The 19,326-nt window shown below is 40.9% G+C and overlaps 1 protein-coding gene across 2 annotated transcripts; it reads right to left on the bottom strand.

Annotated features, from left to right (window-relative positions):
- Positions 1 to 442: 442 nt before the first annotated feature.
- On the bottom strand, positions 443 to 19,168 carry rnf122 (ring finger protein 122). Of its 2 annotated transcripts, none has more exons than XM_036936242.1 (5): positions 18,143 to 19,168; positions 12,243 to 12,399; positions 3,327 to 3,414; positions 2,362 to 2,441; positions 443 to 924 (listed from the first exon to the last, which is right to left on the bottom strand). In XM_036936242.1, the coding sequence occupies exons 1-5, from the start codon at positions 18,165 to 18,167 to the stop codon at positions 810 to 812; spliced, it is 465 nt and encodes a 154-aa protein (XP_036792137.1). In that variant the 5' UTR covers positions 18,168 to 19,168; the 3' UTR covers positions 443 to 809. The 2 variants fall into 2 exon arrangements, with proteins under 2 accessions (XP_036792137.1, XP_036792135.1); XM_036936240.1 differs by having other exon boundaries at positions 2,362 to 2,444; positions 18,143 to 18,970.
- Positions 19,169 to 19,326: the final 158 nt, after the last annotated feature.

The following is a 19,326-nucleotide window of genomic DNA, read 5'->3' as shown; positions in this document are numbered from 1 at the left end:
GGTTCTTATAGTTCCACTCTTGTCTTTACACATTCAAATCAACTGCCTGCTCCTACACTCTCCAACTGTCTGGAGCTCTTCCCTCTTGCTGACTTTGGAACTAGAACTCACCTCTGAGGAAGTAAAAGACAGAAAGAGAGGGAAAGAGAGAAGGTGAGAAAATGAGTGTCAGAGAGAGAGAGAGATCAAAGAAACAACAGAAGAAAGACAGAAAGAGAGGAAAAGAGAGAAGGTGAGAAAATGAGTATCAGAGAGAGAGAGAGAGAGAGAGAGATCAAAGAGACAACAGAAGAAAGACAGAAAGAGAGGAAAAGAGAGAAGGTGAGAAAATGAGTATCAGAGAGAGAGAGAGAGAGAGAGATCAAAGAGACAACAGAAGAAAGACAGAAAGAGAGGAAAAGAGAGAAGGTGAGAAAATGAGTATCAGAGAGAGAGAGAGAGAGAGAGATCAAAGAGACAACAGAAGAAAGACAGAAAGAGAGAGCGTGACAGAAAGGACAGAGAAGGCTAGTGAGAGAAAATGGGGGAGAGAAAAAGAGTGAGACAGTCAGAGACAAAGAGAGAGTGACGGGGTGAAGTGTGGGTAGCTGGAGACTGTCTGTGGTGTGTGGTGTAGACTCAAGTATGCAGCTCTGTGTTGGTTGCTAGGTAACAGCAGCTCTCACAGTCCTCTCCAGGTGGTAGCTAGGTTACACCATTTCACAGTCATCTGTGGGCGGTTTCTAGGATACACCAGACAATAGCGTTCACTTTCTGTTGGTTGCTAGGTTACACCAGCTCACAGTGCCCACGCCGTGCTTGTTGTTAGGTTACACCAGTTCGTCCAGTAGTGTTCCTATGCTGTTGCGCTGTTCTGGGGGTCCTGCAATGGTTTTGTTGCACATGGGGCACACACAGCGCACCTCCAGCCATTTCACCAGACACCTAAGAAACACACAGAAATTGTATAATTTGCTAAACATTCCAAGTAACTGTAATTTTTGACATCACAAAGGATACATCTGTAAAATTCAGTATAATTGATGACATCACAAAGGCTGAATCTGTCAAATTCAGTGTAATTGTTGACATTTAGAGTAACAGATAGCCTAGCAATTGGAGCGTTACTCAGGCCAGTAACCGGAAAGTTGCTAGTTTGAATCCATAAGCCGACAAGGAGAAAAATTATGCCAGACCCTGGCCCCTAGGAACATACAGAGCTAAGCATACTATGAAATTGCTCCCCAATACTGTCTGTTGTATATATTTAATGTATTACATGAATGGTGACCTTAGCCCTTCCAAAAATACATTTAAATTGTATTTTAATGCCATTTTTTCCCCCACCCTGCTCCATGTATTCAATGCAGGTAGCATAGTGGTTAAGTAACCGAAAGGTAGCCGGTTCGAATCCCCAAACTGACTAGGTGAAAAATCTGTCAATGTGCCCTTAAGCAAGGCACTTAACCCTAATTGCTCTGGATAAGAGTGGCTAAATGACAACAACAAATATTACATTTCAAATTTGGCTTTACTTCTGGCAGTTATTATGACGCATCTGGCAGTTCCTAACCTGGCCCTGACCCCACTCTCCAAGGATGTGGAGTTTTTTTGGCGGGGCAAATATAAGGCGGGGCAAATATAAGTTCAAATTCAAGCTGCTTTATTGGCATGAAAAACATTGTGTCAATATTGCCAAAGCAACAATGTATACAATATACATTGTAACAAAATTATAAATGATAGCAAATAATAATATAAAATGGTAGTAAATAATAATACAAAATTAAATACAAAATTAATAACAATAAAATGGTAACAGTCAATAGTAGAAATGAAACTATAACTAATTTATAACTAAATAACGGTCATCTTCTTCTTTATATCAGTACTACAACTACAATCATCATTACTACGACTACTATTACCATCACTAAACTGTTATCACTACCGTTACCACCCATATTTGGAATGATAAACATGAATAATTATAGTAATAACAATAATAGCAATAATAAGTAAGTTACTGTTTACTATGCAGATAAGTACCCTCCAAAATTATTATTATAATCACAAAGGAAACATCTGTAATATTAAGTCCAATTAATGACATCACAAAGGTAGCAACGGATCATCACAAAGGGAATTCCAGAGTAAGAGATAGTATCTAAAAAAAGAAAAACAATGTTGCACATTAAAGGGCTTCAAATGGGATTCAGTGTTTACCAAGAGGTGCCTCTCTAGTCAGACAAGTATTGTCTTCCTGTGACCTGGAAACATTTCATAACTGTGGGTATGTCAGTGACAAATCTCTCCATTCAAAAACTGTGTGCTGACTGAAATGAATGGCAGTGACCTCCTTCCTCCTAATATGGTACTCACTTCCTGTGAAAGGCATGTTGGCATGGCAACACTCCTAGCTCATCTTTGACTTTGAAGTCTTCCAGGCAAACAGCACACGTCTGCTGTAAGAGTGACAGAGACAGGAACACGACCAGAGGAGACACAGGGAAGGATATGTTGAGGGAGCAAGAGAGAGAACAAGAGAATGAGAGTGGTGCAATGGGAAGAAAGAGGAGACAAAAGAAGGGAAAGATTGAGGCAGAGACAGAGAGAGAGAGAGAGAGAGACAGAGACAGAGAGAGAGAGAGACAGAGAGAGAGAGAGAGAGAGAGACAGAGAGACAGAGAGACAGAGAGACAGAGAGAGAGAGACAGACAGACAGGGAGAGACAGAGAGAGAGAGAGATAGAGAGAGAGAGAGAGAGAGATAGAGAGAGAGAAAGAGAGAAACAGAGAGAGAGAAAGAGAGAAACAGAGAGAGAAAGAGAGAGAGAGAGACAGAGAGACAGAGACAGAGAGACAGAGAGAGAAAGAGAGAGAGAGACAGAGAGACAGAGAGAAAGAGACAGAGAGACAGAGAGACAGAGAGAGAGAGAGAGAGAGAGAGAGAGAGAGAGACAGAGAGACAGAGAGAGAGAGAGAGACAGAGAGAGAGAGAGAGACAGAGAGACAGAGAGAGAGACAGAGAGAGAGAGAAAGAGAGAGAGAGACAGAGAGACAGAGAGACAGAGAGAGACAGAGAGACAGAGAGAGAGACAGAGAGAGAGACAGAGAGACAGAGAGAGAGAGAAAGAGAGAGAGAGAGAGAGAGAGAGGGAGAGACAGAGAGACAGAGAGAGAGAGAGACAGAGAGAGAGAGAGAGACAGACAGAGAGAGGGAGAGAGAGAGGTGAGGTTGAGGTGGCATCAGATATGTTTTATTATGTCCCACTATTATTGTTACTAAGCCTGACAGACATTGTAACTATTCACAATCAGTAACGTAAAAGTAGATTGTATTCTTACCCCATGGAGATTCAACTTCTTAGGATCTCCTTTTAAAACCACCTCTCTGTAGCCAAACCTATCGCTCTGGGCTTGGTGTCTTAGTTTACTGTAGGTGAACAAACACACAAAGTACAACCATTAGAGATGACCTACTGTATGTCATTGGTAAGAGTATGTTTTTGCAAGCAGTCCCAGTCCCTCAAGAAATCCAGAAATCAAATCAATCACTGTGCTTGTATTGGTCAGAGCAGTGAAGGTAGTACACCCTCAGTAGAACATGATTTACAATTGTTTGTATCAAACGGTGGTACGGGTATCAGTGAATGTAACCTTGACTTTACTTGTATAAAACAGCGTTCATTTTGATAAATCAATCATACTGAATTATATATTATGTACATCAGTGAAGGAAGGGTTGGACCATCCTCCTCAGTGAATTTCATAAAAATAGTGAAACAATATATATATATTTTTAAAGTTTACTTTTTATATAAAATGATACTTCAACCGATCGCTGCCTGCACCTGCCCGCCTGTCCAACATCACTACTCTGGACGGCTCTGACTTAGAATACGTGGACAACTACAAATACCTAGGTGTCTGGTTAGACTGTAAACTCTCCTTCCAGACCCACATCAAACATCTCCAATCCAAAGTTAAATCTAGAATTGGCTTCATATTTCGCAACAAAGCATCCTTCACTCATGCTGCCAAACATACCCTTGTAAAACTGACCATCCTACCACTCCTCGACTTCAGCGATGTCATTTACAAAATAGCCTCCAATACCCTACTCAATAAATTGGATGCAGTCTATCTAATTGGATGCAGTCTAAATTGGATGCAGACCCTGCTAGGTAAAGTCCCCCCTTATCTCAGCTCGCTGGTCACCATAGCATCACCCACCTGTAGCACGCGCTCCAGCAGGTTTATCTCTCTGGTCACCCCCAAAACCAATTCATTCTTTGGCCGCCTCTCCTTCCAGTTCTCTGTTGCCAATGATTGGAACGAACTACAAAAATCTCCCTCACTCACTAGCTTTAAGCACCAACTGTCATAGCAGCTCACAGATTACTGCACCTGTACATAGCCCATCTATAATTTAGCCCAAACAACTACCTCTTTCCCTACTGTATTTATTTTATTTATTTATTTATTTTGCTCCTTTGCACCCCATTATTTTTATTTCCACTTTGCACATTCTTCCACTGCAAATCTACCATTCCAGTGTTTTACTTGCTATATTGTATTTACTTTGCCACCATGGCCTTTTTTTGCCTTTACCTCCCTTATCTCACCTCATTTTCTCACATCGTATATAGACTTGTTTATACTGTATTATTGACTGTATGTTTATTTTACTCCATGTGTAACTCTGTGTTGTTGTATGTGTCGAACTGCTTTGCTTTATTTTGGCCAGGTCGTTCTCATTGTAAATGAGAACTTGTTCTCAACTTGCCTACCTGGTTAAATAAAGGTGAAATAAAAAATTAAAAAATTAAAAAATACTAAAAATATTTACGTCACCAAATAATTGATTAAAACACACTGTTTTGCAATGAAGGTCTACAGTAGCCTCAGCAGCACTCTGTGGGGTAGCACCATGGTGTAACAGGAGGACAGCTATCTTCTGTCCTCCTCTGGGTACACTGACTTCAATACAAACCTAGGACAACATGGGTGGATAACATGTTAGTTCATTGCGCCACTCTCATTCTCATGGTTCTCATCCCCTTCCATAGACTTACAGAGTAATTATGACAACTTCCGGAAGACCTCCAACCTATCAGAGCACTTGCAGCATGAAGTAACATGTTGTCCGACCAATAAATAGATCAGATAATTAATCTAGTACTGAAAGCATAAACTGCAGATAGCTAGCACTGCAGTGAATAAAATATGGTGAGTAGTTGACTCAAAAAGAGGGAAAGAAAATTGTTTAAAAGTTTCTTCCAAAATTAAAAAGAAGCGAGAGAAAGAAAAAAGATAGTTACAGTATATTTGGTTGTATTTTAATTTTTTTACTTTCACAATTTAGCTAGCTAGTTTAGGCTACTCAAACACCTGGCTCAAACAAAAAGGGATGCTATGCTAGCTAGCTGGCTGTAGCTATCCGACACAGGAACTTCTCCAAGTCAAGGTATTTATTGCCACTGTGGCCTGCCAGTGTAAACTGCTTGCTGACAGTGCTGCACGATTGTAGCTGATTTACCAATGTGTTAGTTCCAGTAGCTATGTTGACTATGACAATGATGTAGGCTGTGTGTAGTGGTTAGCAGTCATGACATGAATGTTTGGCTTGGAAAGTGTTTTTTTCGCCTGGTCACAGACAGGCGAAAAACATTTCTGAAATGGAAGCAAATGGAAGGAAACGGGGATAAACATACCTGAATTTGTCCAATAGAAACTCACATTTGCAACTGTGGGACTAATGATTACACCCTAGATCAGCTAGATGCAGGCAAGAGTGTTCAACGTGGTATTGAATGTATCAATGTCTCTTACCTTGATTACTCAAATTTCTCTCGACCTGTGCACCTACTTTGTAAACGTTCAGTCATAGGCTAGGTTGTAGCAACCTCATGATGGGTACAGGGAAAATTTGAGTATCATGTAGAAGCCTAAAGCTATAGATGTTACAGTGAACTGGGTGAATGGAATATGAATGACAGTCATCCAATATGCTGTAACAGAAACAAGGCCACGCTCGTAAAAAAAAAGAATCCTCCTCCCTCATCTTAAACAGCACCGACCGCTACTGGTGTACATTTTCTTTCTACTTGTTACTTCTGTATTTGGAATGTTTTTCTTGATTGATATTGTTATTGTACTCCGTTGTTGAGGAGTTAGCAAGCAGCCATTTCACTGTACGGTGTGCATGTGTCTACCCAGTTCACTACATTCTTTAAGGCCTGGGAAAACACCATGTATATAAAGCAAATATCCTCACATTGTTCTACATGGTGCAATGTTATCAGTCATCAACAACACTAAATTGGTCAAAACAACAACTATAGTGCTTGGCTACATATAAATGTCCTGTCATTTTGGGGCAGATTAAATGCGCGCACACACACACACACACACACACACACACACACACACAAAAAAAAAACTGCCATAGCAAGGACCCCAAAACATAAGAGACACAGTTAGCGAAGTGATAGAGATCTGCTCTCCATTGTTTGAGTTGGAAAATTATTTAGGGGCCTGGGAAGCGCAGTGCACTCATTATGTGTGCGTGTGTGTAACAATTTGGCTTTGACAATGTGATTCATTATCTACAGGTAAATATTTACTTGGCCATACAGAGAATCATATACCCCGTCTGCAGTCTTAGGAGTTCATATTCAAAAATGGCAGTTAATTAAACAGTCCATCGTTCACACTTGCTCAAAAAATATTAACCAAGTTGTCAGAACAATGACAATATCCCCACTTCTCTATTGACTACCCTCTCTCCCTCGCTTTCTACTCTGATGAATATAGAACAACAAATGATTTACAACCATACACAAAATACACAAAGTGAAATGAAATACCATGTCTATCTGAGATTAGCCTGGAAGCGGTTTATATGATTTCTCCTAGATTCTTTCAGTCAGAGCTATTTTGTTTTGTTGTTAAATGAACCCCAGCTTATTACAATGGACCCTCAGGCTGGATGACAGGTATCATTATTGCCAGATGACACTGTGGAGAATGCATTTCTTTCCTTTTCTTTCTCTTTCACTAAGGCTTATGTTCCAACCCAACACTAACAGCAGCAACTGTCATTGTGTATTGAGCGGGAATATACAGTACCAGTCAAAAGTTGACACACCTACTCATTCCAGGGTTTTTCTTTATTTTGACTATTTTGTACATTGTATAATAATAGTGAAGACATCAAAACTATGAAATAACACATATGGAATCATGTAGTAACCAAAAAGTGTTAAACAAATCCCCAAAATGTTTTGCTTTGAAATTCTTCAAAGAAGCCACCCTTTGCCTTGATGACAGCTTTGCACACTCTTGGCTTCAACTGGAATGCTTTTCCAACAGTCTTGAAGGAGTTCCCGCATACAGTTGAAGTCAGAACCTAAACTTAGGTTGGAGTCATTAAAACTCATTTTTCAACCACTCCATACATTTCTTGTTAACAAACTATAGTTTCAGCAAGTCAGTTAGGACATTACTTTGCGCATGACAAGTCATTTTTCCAACAATTGTTTACAGACAGATTATTTCACTGTATCATAATTCCAGTGGGTCAGAAGTTTACATACACTAAGTTGACTGTGCCTTTAAACAGCTTGGAAAATTCCAGAAAATGATGTCATGGCTTTAGAAGCTTGTGATAGGCTAATTGACATGATTTGAGTCAATTGGAGGTGTAACTGTGGATGTATTTCAATGCCTAACTTCAAACTCAGTGCCTCTTTGCTTGACATCATGGGGAAAAAAATGTAATAATTGTAGACCTCCACAAGTCTGGTTCATCCTTGGGAGGAATTTCCAAACGCCTGAAGGTACCACGTTCATCTGTACAAACAATAGTACGCAAGTTTAAACACAATGGGACCACGCAGCCGTCATACCGCTTAGAAAGGAGACGCGTTCTGTCTCCTAAAGATGAACGTACTTTGGTGTGAAAACTGCAAATCAATCCCAGAACAACAGCAAAGGACCATCTGAAGATGCTGGAGGAAACAAGTGCAAAAGTATCTATATCCACAGTAAAATGAGTCCTATGTCGACATAACCTGAAAGGCCGCTCAGCAAGGAAGAAACCACTGCTCCAAAACCGCCATAAAAAAGACAGACTACGGTTTGCAACTGCACATGGGGACAAAGATCATACTTTTTGGAGAAATGTCCTCTGTTCTGATGAAACAAAAATAGAACTGGTTGGCCATAATGACCATCGTTGTGTTTGGAAGAAAAAGGGGGAGGCCTGCAAGTCGAAGAACACCATCCCAACTGTGGAGCAGGGGGGTGGCAGCATCATGTTGTGTGGGTGCTTTGCTGCAGGAGGGACTGGTGCACTTCACAAAATAGAGGGCTTCATGAGGAAGGGGAATTATGTGGATATATTGAAGTAACATCTTAAGACATCAGTCAGGAAGTTAAAGCTTGGTCGCAAATGGGTCTTCCAAATGGACAATTACCCCAAGCAAACTTCCAAAGTTGTAGCAAAATGGCTTAAGGACAACAAAGTCAAGGTATTGGAGTGGCCATCACAAAGTCCTGACCTCAATCCCATAGCAGATTTGTGGGCAGAACTGAAAAAGCATGTGCGAGCAAGGAGGCCTACAAACCTGACTCAGTTTCACCAGCCCTGTCAGGAGGAATGGGCCAAAATTCATCCAACTTATTGTGGGAAGTTTGTGGAAGGCTACCCAAAACGTTTGACCAAGCTAAACAATTTAAAGGCAATGCTACCAAATACGAATTGAGTGAATGTATACTTCTGACCCACTGGAAATGTGATGAAAGAAATAAAAGCTGAAATAAATCATTTCTCTCTACTATTATTCTGATATTTCACATTCTTAAAATAAAGTGGTAATCCTAACTGACCTAAGACAGGAAATGTTCACTGAGATGAAATGTCAGGAATTGTGAAAAACTGAGTTTAAATGTAGTTGGCTAAGGTGTATGTAAACTTCCCGACTTCAACTGTATGCTGAGCACTTCTTGTCTGCTTTTCCTTCACTCTGCGGTCCAACTCATGCCAAACCATCTCAATTGGGTTGAGGTTGGGTGATTGTGGAGACCAGGTCATCTGATACAGCACTCCATCACTCTCAAAAAGCCCTTACACAGCCTGGAGGTGTTTTGGGCCATTGTCCTGTTGAAAAACAAATGACAGTCCCACTAAGCGCAAACCAGATGGGATGGCGTATCGCTGCAGAATGCTGTGGTAGCCATGCTGGTTATGTGTGCCTTGAATTCTAAATAAATCATGGACAGTGTCACCAGCAAAGCACCCCCACACCATCACACCTCCTCCTCCATGCTTCACAGTGGGAACTACACATGCAGAGATCATCCATTCACCTACTCTGCATCTCAGAAAGACACAGCGGTTGGAACCAAAAATCTAGAATTTCGACAGATCAGACCAAAGGACAGTTTTCCATCGGTCTAATGTCCATTGTGTTTCTTGGCCGAAGCAAGTCTCTTCTTACTGGTGTCCTTTAGTCGTTTTTTTGTTGTTGCAGCAATTGGACCATGAAGGCCTAGTTCATGCAGTCTCTAATGAACAGTTGATGTTGAGATGTGTAGTTACATGAACTCTGTGAAGATTTATTTGGACTGCAATTTGTGAGACTGGTAACTCTAATAAACTTATCCTCTGTAGCAGAGGTAACTCTGGGTCTTCCTTTCCTGTGGCGGTCCTCATGAGAGCCAGTTTCATCATAGCGCTTGATGGTTTTTGCGACTGCACTTGAAGAAACTTTCAAAGTTCTTGACATTTTCCAGATTGACTGACCTTCTTGTCTTAAAGTAATGATGGACTGCCATTTTTCTTTGCTAATTTGAGCTGTTCTTGCCATAATATGGACTTGGTCTTTTACCATATAGGGCTATCCTTTGTATACCACCCCTACTTTGTCACAACACAACTGATTGGCTCAAACACTTTAAGAAGTAAAGAAATTCCACAAATTAACTTTTAACAAATGCATTCCAGGAGACTAGCTCATGAAGCTGGTTGAGAGAATGCTAACAGCGTGTCATCAAGGCAAAGGTTGGCTACTTTGAAGAATCTCATATAAAATAAACTCAGCAAAAAAAGAAACATCCTCTCACTGTCAACTGCATTTATTTTTAGCAAACTTAACATGTGTAAATATTTGTATGAACATAACAAGATTCAAATGAGACATCAACTGAACAAGTTCCACATACATGTGACTAACAGAAATTGAACAATGTGTCCCTGAACAAAGGGGGTCAAAATCAAAAGTAACAGTCAGTATCTGGTGTGGCCACCAGCTGCATTAAGTACTGCAGTGCATCTCCTCCTCATAGACTGCACCAGATTTGCCAGTTCTTGCTGTGAGATGTTACCCCACTCTTCCACCAAGGCACCTGCAAGTTCCCAGACATTTCTGGGGGGAATGGCCCTAGCCCTCACCCTCCGATCCAACAGGTCCCAGACATGCTCAATGGGATTGAGACGCGGGCTCTTCACTGGCCATGGCAGAACACTGACATTCCTGTCTTGCAGGACATCACGCACAGAACGAGCAGTATGGCTGGTGGCATTTTCATGCGGGAGGGTATGTCAGGATGAGCCTGCAGGAAAGATCCCACATGAGGGAGGAGGATGTCTTCCCTGTAACGCACAACGTTGAGATTGCCTGCAATGACAACAAGCTTTGTCCGATGATGCTGTGACACACCGCCCCAGACCACGACGGACCCTCCACCTCCAAATCGATCCCGTTCCAGAGTACAGGCCTCTGTGTAATGCTCATTCCTTCAACGATAAACGTGAATCCGACCATCACCCCTGGTGAGACAAAACCGTGACTCGACAGTGAAGAGCACTTTTTGCCAGTTCTGTCTGGTCCAGCAACGGTGGGTTTGTGCCCATAGGCAATAACGTTGCCGGTGATGTCTGGTGAGGACCTGCCTTACAACAGTCCTACAAGCCCTCAGTCCAGCCTCTCTCAGCCTATTGAGAACAGTCTAAGCACTGATGGAGGGATTGTGCATTCCTGGTGTAACTCGGGCAGTTGTTGTTGTCATCCTGTATCTGTCCCGCAGGTGTGATGTTCAGATGTACCGATCCTGCGCAGGTGTTGTTGCACGTGGTATGCCACTGCGAGGATGATCAGCTGTCTGTCCTGTCTCCCTGTAGCGCTGTCTTAGGCGTCTCACAGTACAGACATTGCCATTTTTTCTGCATTCCTCATGCCTCCTTACAGCAAGCGTAAGGCACGTTCACGCAGATGAGCAGGGTCCCTGGGCATCTTTTTTTTGCTGTTTTTCAGAGTCAGTAGAAAGGCCTCTTTAGTGTCCGATGTTTTCATAACTATGACCTTAATTGCCTTCCGTCTGTAAACTGTTAGTGTCTTAACGACCGTTCCACAGGTGCATGTTCATTAATTGTTTATGGTTCATTGAACAAGCATGGGAAACAGTGTTTAAACCCTTTACAATGAAGATCTGTGAAGTTATTTGGATTTTTATGAATTATCTTTGAAAGACGGGGGGGTCCTGAAAAAGGGATGTAAAAAGGGGATTTAGCTGATTTAGCTGAGTTTATATTTTGATTTGTTTAATACTACGTGATTCCATATGTGTTATTTCATAGTTCTGATGTCTTCACTATTATTCTACAATGTAGAAAATAGTACAAATAAAGAAAAAAAACCTTGAATGAGTCGGTGTGTCCAAACCTTTGACTGGTACTGTATACTTTAGCCTACCACCATATAACAATACAGAAAATACAATACTGCTACACACTTAAGTCACATGTACAGCTGTTGTGAAATTGTTAGGTTAGATTACTCGTTGGTTATTACTGCATTGTCGGAACTAGAAGCACAAGCATTTCGCTACATTCTCATTAACATCTGCTAACCATGTGTATGTGACAAATAAATGTTGACTTGATTTGAATATACATCGGGTTTTGGTGTTCTCAAGGGTGTTACGTTGAACCCCACTCCCCTAGCTCCAGTGAAGTCTGTCCTCACACTGTGGCAGGCAGCTTCCTGCCGCCTCGTTTCCTCACAGTTGTCCCCTCAGCTTATCAGAGAGTTCATTGTCAACAGAAGGAAATGTCAGCTCTCTCTCTCTCAACAGGAAAAGGTATCACAGAGGTGAGCATGTGGACCGCTCTGACAGCATGTCTGTGTGGATGCCTCTTACCCTGCAGCCAACAGGCTCTCTGACCCGCTATTCTATTCCACTCTGTACAAAGTTCACCTGATGAAGTAACAGCAGAAGATGAGGCTGAGGATGAAGATGAAGATGCCTGTTCCGAAGATGATCATGTAGATGTTGAGGGGCAGGTCCTGGAAGGTGATGGGAGGCATGGTGCACGACTTGTTGGAGTAGACCAGTCCCAGACCACAGAAGCACCCTACACAGGGGACGAGAAAAGTGTTTAGAACATAGTAGCACCCTACACAGGGGACAAGTGTAGTGTTATGACCATAGAAACACCATTGGGACAAGAATAGTGTTAAAGAGGCATCCTCCACAGATGATAAGTACACATGCACAGTGTACCGTGTTAGAAACAAATAAACACCCTAGAGGGATGAAGCACACAGTTATAATCTGACACATTCAGCACCCTCACAGTGCTGAGAATTAAGAGGCATCCTGCAGAGGCAACAAGTACAATTTTGAGAGCACAGAGGCATGCTAAAAGGTCATAAATATAGGGTTTAGACTATAGACACACACTAACACACACACACTGCCATCACAGCTGAGGGTCAGGGTTGCCAGTGCTGTAGCTGTGTCCACCTCTGATACAGACGTAAGCACGCACACACAGACCACACACACACCTCTGTCTATACCTCACTCTCTCTCAAAGAAAGTACAACGACCATGGCGTCGCTGCTCCATGAAAGACCATGCAATCTCCATTCTATTAAAGAACATGGCTCCATCGCTGCTCCAAGACAATGGTACACAACACAACGGTATCTAGGCAACTAGTCGACATCATACAAGGCATATCCTGATTTCTAAGACTTACAACAGAACTAATTGTTTGATAAAACTGAGAAAACAAGACATAATGGCATTGTTGACAAAGCAATTTAAGCTGTTCAATTAATTTAAATTCCTTTCTTGTTTTGCAATAAAATAAACCATATTAATAGGAGAATATAGATAAGATCTGACTAACTGATTTATAAATAATGCACAATGTCTTGGAAGACATGAATGACGTCATGTAGCTTTTGATGTTTCTACGCCTTCCCAAAATATCCACAAAGACACTCTTTCATCAAACACAGAGAAGTGTTTTACACATCAGGGCCTTTACTTCGTATCAATTTAAAGTGGTTTACATTTCTCAGGACAATAGAGTCCTCTATTTGGCAGCATTGTTTGGGAAAAATGACTTGATGTCTGCAGGAAGCCTTGATTGAGAAAGACAAACAAGGGAATACTCCGATAAAACATACAAGGTCCTGAAAGGTGTTGGTCAACTGCATTTAAATTAAATCAACTCAGAAGAACCGGCCAAGGAGACAAAGAGAATGTCCAATTCCAAGGCTGGTGGACATGAGTTGTTGAATAGGACAGAGAAGTGTACTAATGCTTCTGCCAAGACCTTTCTGTTTCAGGATGTAGTGTGCTTGCCTGTTAACGGCAGGGTTGAGGGACTACTCTGGCTGTTCCCCCTAAATTGCTACTTACACATCAAAGACACGCATCTACATAGAAATAGAACTATGAGATCATTTGATTCTATTTTTATGCGCATATATTCACCAATGAAATCCACGCAGAGAGGGTTTGTCCGCCCACGTGGGTGTGTTGTCTGTAGCCCATCTGTGTGTCTATTAGACCACATTATCACTAAAGCATTCAAGTCGGTCGATGATCAGTTTAAGGTCAGGGGGGGAAGATAGAACCGGGACAGGGAGAGGAACTGTGGGGGAGCGAGGAAGGCTGACCGTGGAGAATTAATGAGACACGGGTAGGCTGACAGAGAGGTCTTTGTGTGAGCCAGGTCAAATGAACCCTACTGCAAGTTTGAACTAGAGCCATTTCAATTCACAGAAAGTTTTTGGTGGCATTTTAATTAAATCAGAGATATTGTTCCATGAGACAGACTGTTAATTCATTGACCTCTGATGTATTTATAATAACTCATCAACGAAAGAAAACAAAGTAAGCGCTCTCTCTCTCAATTCAATTTAAGAGGCTTTATTGGCATGGGAAACATATGTTAACATTGCCAAAGCAAGTGAAGTAGATAAAAAAAACTCATGTGAAATAAACAATAAAAATGAACAGTAAACATTACACTCACAAAAGTTTAAAAAAAATAAAAGATATTTCAAATATCATATAATGTGCAAATAGTTAAAGTACAAAAGGGAAAATATATAAACATAAATATAGGTTGTATTTACAATAGTGTTTGTTCTTCACTGGTTGCCCTTCTCTTATGGCAACCGGTCACAAATATTGCTGCTGTGATGGCACACTGTGGTGTTTCACCCAATAGATATGGGAGTCTATCAAAATTGGATTTGTTGTTTAATTATTTGTGTGTCTGTAATCTGAGGGAAATATGAGTCTGTAAAATGGTCATACATTTGGCAGGAGATTAGGAAGTGCAGCTCAGTTTCCACCTCATTTTATGGGCAGTGTGCACATAGCCTGTCATCTCTTGAGAGCCATGTCTGCCTACGGCGGTCTTTCTCAATAACAAGACTATGCTCACTGAGTCTGAACATAGTCAAAGCTTTCCTTAAGTTTGGGCCAGTCACAGTGGTCAGGTATTCTGCCACAGTGCAGTCTCTGTTTAGGGCCAGATAGCGTTCTAGTTTGCTATGTTTTTTTGTTAATTCTTTCCAATGTGTCAAGTAATGATCTTTTTGTTTTCTCATGATTTGGTTGAGTCTAATTGTGTTGTTGTCCTGGGGTTCTGTTTGTGTTTGTGAACAGAGTCCCATGACCTGCTTGCTTAGGGGACTCTTCTCCGGGTTCATCTGTAGGTGATGGCTTTGTTATGGAAGGTTTGGGAATCGCTTCATTTTAGGTGGTTGTAGAATTTAACGGCTCTTTTCTGCATTTTGATCATATGCCGAATTCTGCTCTCCATGCATTACTTGGTGTTTTACGTTGTACAGAGAGGATATTTTGCAGAATTCTGCATGCAGTCTCAATTTGGAGTTTGTCCCATTTTGTGAATTCTTGGTTGGTGAGTGGACCCCAAACCTCACAACCATAAATGGCAATGGGTTCTATAACTGATTCAAGTATTTTTTGCCAGATCCTAATTGGTATGTTGAATTTTATGTACTTTTTGATGGCATAGAAGGCGCTTCTTGCCTTGTCTCTCAGAACGTTCACAGCTTTGTGGAAGTTACCTGTGACGCTGATGTTTAGGCCGAGGTACTAGGGAAACGGTGTCTAGATGGAATTTTGGAACACCATTATTTTTATCTCACTGAGATTTACTGTCATCAATGTTTTTCTTGCAATATGCCAGTGACACACACGCACACCAGCTACACACTCCTCTACAGCTGAACTCTAGGTGGATTAGGGTTACTGTCTTGAATGAGACCAGGTTGATTGTCTCTTTGTTTTTGGTTGGTGTCGTGACACTGTTTCTGTGTGGTTATACCATTCTCATCATATCTGGACATGTCAAAAGGAGAGTGGAGAATCATAGAGAACAGTGGTAAACTGGATAACAATAATTATATGTTGGTCTAGTTCTGAACACACACAAGGTGACTCACCCAGCAATCTTATTCCTCTGTTAAGGGGACGTCTATTAGACATGGCCCTCTGTGTGTGTGTGAGTGTGAGTGTGAGTGTGAGTGTGAGTGTGAGTGTGTGTGTGTGTGTGTGTGTGTGTAACAGAGGTTGTTTCATGAGGGGGGCTAAAGTAAAGAGAGAAAAAGAGGTAAAGAGAGAGAAAGCTCTTCACAGTCTCATTGAGAGAGAGAAGTCGAAAGAGAGTCCTTGTCTGTGTATTCATATCTGTTCACAGTTGATGAAACATATCACCTGTAATGCCTCTGCACTCAGACTCAAATGTGGGTCGTACATGAATGTCTCTGTGTATGTGTGTGCACTAGCTAACTGACTGTGAGAGGAGCCCCCCATGACCAATGACCTATATTGGCACTCTCCAGAGGGACCCCCGTTGCCATGGCACCAGAGCCAGATGATGCATAGAAAACCCTGCTTTAACATTCTGAATGCATAACTGTTCTCCTGCTGTTATATATTCTGAATCTAGAACTGTTCTCCTGTTCTGACAGTCTCATTCTAAAACTGTTCCCCTGCTCTAACATTCTCAGTCCAGAACTGCTCCTAACATTGTAAATCTAAAACTGTGGCACTAATGTTCTCATTCTAGAACAGAGCTGATTTCTCAATGAGCCATTAACATTTTCATGAAAGGTAAAGGCTTGGGTAGTGGGTAGTAATGACTTTTGCAGATTTAAGGAGAGGTTTGAGGACTACACTCACACTAGGCTTTTACTGCTGCCTCCTTTTACAGACAGAGCTTCAATCAAATATTAATCAGCTCACATGAGCACAAACATTCATCTGTGCTTTCAAGAAAAATAAAAGATGAGAACCACACGCAGATCAGTCTGTGTACAGTACATGTAAGACACTAGAAACAACCACTTATCTAGCCCAGCCATGAGGGTTGCTGAAGGTCCACCCTCTGCACCTGCTCTTAAAAATCCTCCGATCATAAGTTTTCTAATTTGGGGAGCAAGTTAGGATTTCAAAACCAGCTGTATACTGCCATAGATGGCATTTAGTGATGCCAAATACTAGTAGATACATGTAATGTGGTATCAGCCAATAGCATATGTTTTTTCTGTATCCTATCGTTCCTGGCCACAGCAGGTAACATTTTGTAGGCCTCCTGTAGTTGCATGGAATTCCAATCTCCTGACCTACAGAATGAGGATATACTTGCCTGGTTGTCAGTCTGGTTCCACTTCCAGCTCCTTTGTCATTGTCATGTTATTATGGCTATAGAGATATACAGTAACTCTCCAGGAATACAAATCACCTCTGTATTGTGACCTAAAGATATAGTAATAGATCCTGGTATTGGCTGAGTGTGGAGATTCTCCTCCTCAAATTCAATCATCACTAAATGTCACGAAAGGTTGTGTCAAGGCCATGGGAAACAACACTGATATTGTGAGGAGTGTTTGGCATGACATTCAGAGGAGGCCAAACGGTCTGGCATACCTTGTCTTGGTCTGCAGCCTGATGGAGCCTTTCATATCAGAAACATGTTTATTTTATTTTTAAACATCTTCCAAACGTCCATTTTTGTCAAACAGTGGCTGCATATATTTTATAGATCTAGGCATGATATTCAGCCCAAGATATCTCAGAATAACATGTGCACTCCAATCTATATTCATAGTTTATAAATTCAAAAATTAGTGTGCTGCAAAAGTAATGTAAAAAAAAAAAAGGTAGAAATACTCGAACTAGCCAAACACTGGACCATTAAGAGAATTAAGAAATGTTGTGAATTCTAAACACCTTCATTCTCCAACCACACCACTTTGAAGTTCACCATAGCTCTTTCTAAGAGAATCAATGAGATTACATGAAAGTTGCAGAGGATGGTAAGAATCATGAACAAGGAACATCAAGCAGCAATAAGAAAGCAATGAGATTACATGACAAATAATGAAGGGATGAATTATTGAAATAGCAATACAGGTCAAGCCCAGTTTGAGTGGATCCCCTATAGTCAATAAACGTTGATAGCAAGAGCACTGAATAAATAGAATATGACTGTGTGAATAAATAATGGATTGATAGCCTAGACTACCAGTTTCAATATTGCCATTTAAATTTAACCAATCCCACTTGAAAGCCATAGTGGCACAAATATATTCAACTGTAGGCTAATACAATTAAAGAAAACGACCATACCTTGTATTGCAAAAAAATATTTATGTATTTAATCTCCTTCATTCTTGCCAAATTAAAAATATCAACCAAATATAATAAATTAAGTTGTTTTTATTTTATAGTCCAATAACCCTTGAAATAAGAGTCGAATAGTCCTTCGCATTTAACACATACAATTTCGGTCAACATCAGAGAGAAAAATTAACGCTCACCGTTAAACCACTGAAACGGGTGCATCAATGCACCGGAGGTGGTCCTGTATGAGAAAGGATTCGTGTTTATCAACAAACGGTTGATCCTGCAGTTGGCTGTATTCAAATCACCGTATGATTCGATATCCAGACCAAAATAGAAAATATAGCATATATCCAATAAAAACACCGTATGGCGCTAAATGTAGCCTATCAGTAAAGTTCTTGGCGTAAAGGCAAAATGGAGCGATAATTTACGCGGCGGTTCATCTTTAAGATACTGGTGTCGTTGCTAACTTCGAAAATAAATTCCAGCCTTCCACAGTTCAATTAAATAGGCTACCACTGATTTACCCTTCAATAATTGGATATATTCGCAAGCTGCTTCAAACCAATGACTGTATATAACTGACCCAGCATCTGTATATAACTGACCCCCCCCACACACACAAAAAAAGCGATAGACATCCAGATGGTCCAATCGCTACCTGCCCTGGCACCACTTGGAAGGTTTCCACTAGATAGCATAGCCATAAAGTCAAAATTGGTTGTTGTTAAAAATAAAATAAAAAATGTAATGTGCTTTTTGGTCTTCATTTAAGGTTAGGATTAGGCATAAGGTTAGCCGTGTATTTAAGGTTAGGGTAAATGATATGGTTAGGATTCAAATCTAATTTCAAGAAGACATATTGTAGAAATAGGCGGGGGTTTTCTTTGTGGCTGTGGTAACTAGTGACGACCCGTTGCTGACCACGTTCCTTGTGTTGTGACGGCGCGGGTGGATTTTTTATTTGTTTTATTTAACTAGGCAAGTCAGTTAAGAACAAATTATTTTTTACAATGTCAGCCTATAAAAAGGCAAAAGGGGACGGGGGCTTGGGGCGGGGATAAAAAAAAAAAAATAGGACAAAACACACATCACGACTAGATACACTACAACACTACATCAAGAGAGATCTAAGACTGGGTGGATTTTTCTCGGTCGTAGGCTCGCATACGATGTTATTATACTGAACAAAAATATTAACGCAGCCTGCAACAATTTCAAAGATGTTACTTTAGTTACAGTTCATATAAGGAAATCCGGCAATTTAAATAAATTCAAAAGGCCCTAATCTATTAATTTCACATGACTGGGAAAACAGTCAACAGTCAACATCTGTTGGTCACAGATTCCTTAAAAAATGTGCCTCGGGATTTGTCAC

The sequence above is a fragment of the Oncorhynchus mykiss genome, chromosome 11, assembly GCF_013265735.2.
Source record: "Oncorhynchus mykiss isolate Arlee chromosome 11, USDA_OmykA_1.1, whole genome shotgun sequence".
In the NCBI taxonomy this organism is placed as follows: domain Eukaryota; kingdom Metazoa; phylum Chordata; class Actinopteri; order Salmoniformes; family Salmonidae; genus Oncorhynchus; species Oncorhynchus mykiss.
Note: the sequence above shows the minus strand (reverse complement) of the source record. Positions and strands in the feature narration are given on the sequence as shown.

Bases quoted from the DNA above. Each gene is read 5' to 3' on its own strand.
- rnf122 (XM_036936240.1), bottom strand. From the start codon at position 18,167: ATGCACCCGTTTCAGTGGTTTAACG. The intron at 3,415-12,242 runs GTGAACTTTGTA...GTTCACCTACAG, and splicing joins TTCTGCTGTTACTTCATCAG to TAAACTAAGACACCAAGCCC. The intron at 2,445-3,326 runs GTAAGAATACAA...TCACTCTTACAG, and splicing joins AGAAGTTGAATCTCCATGGG to CAGACGTGTGCTGTTTGCCT.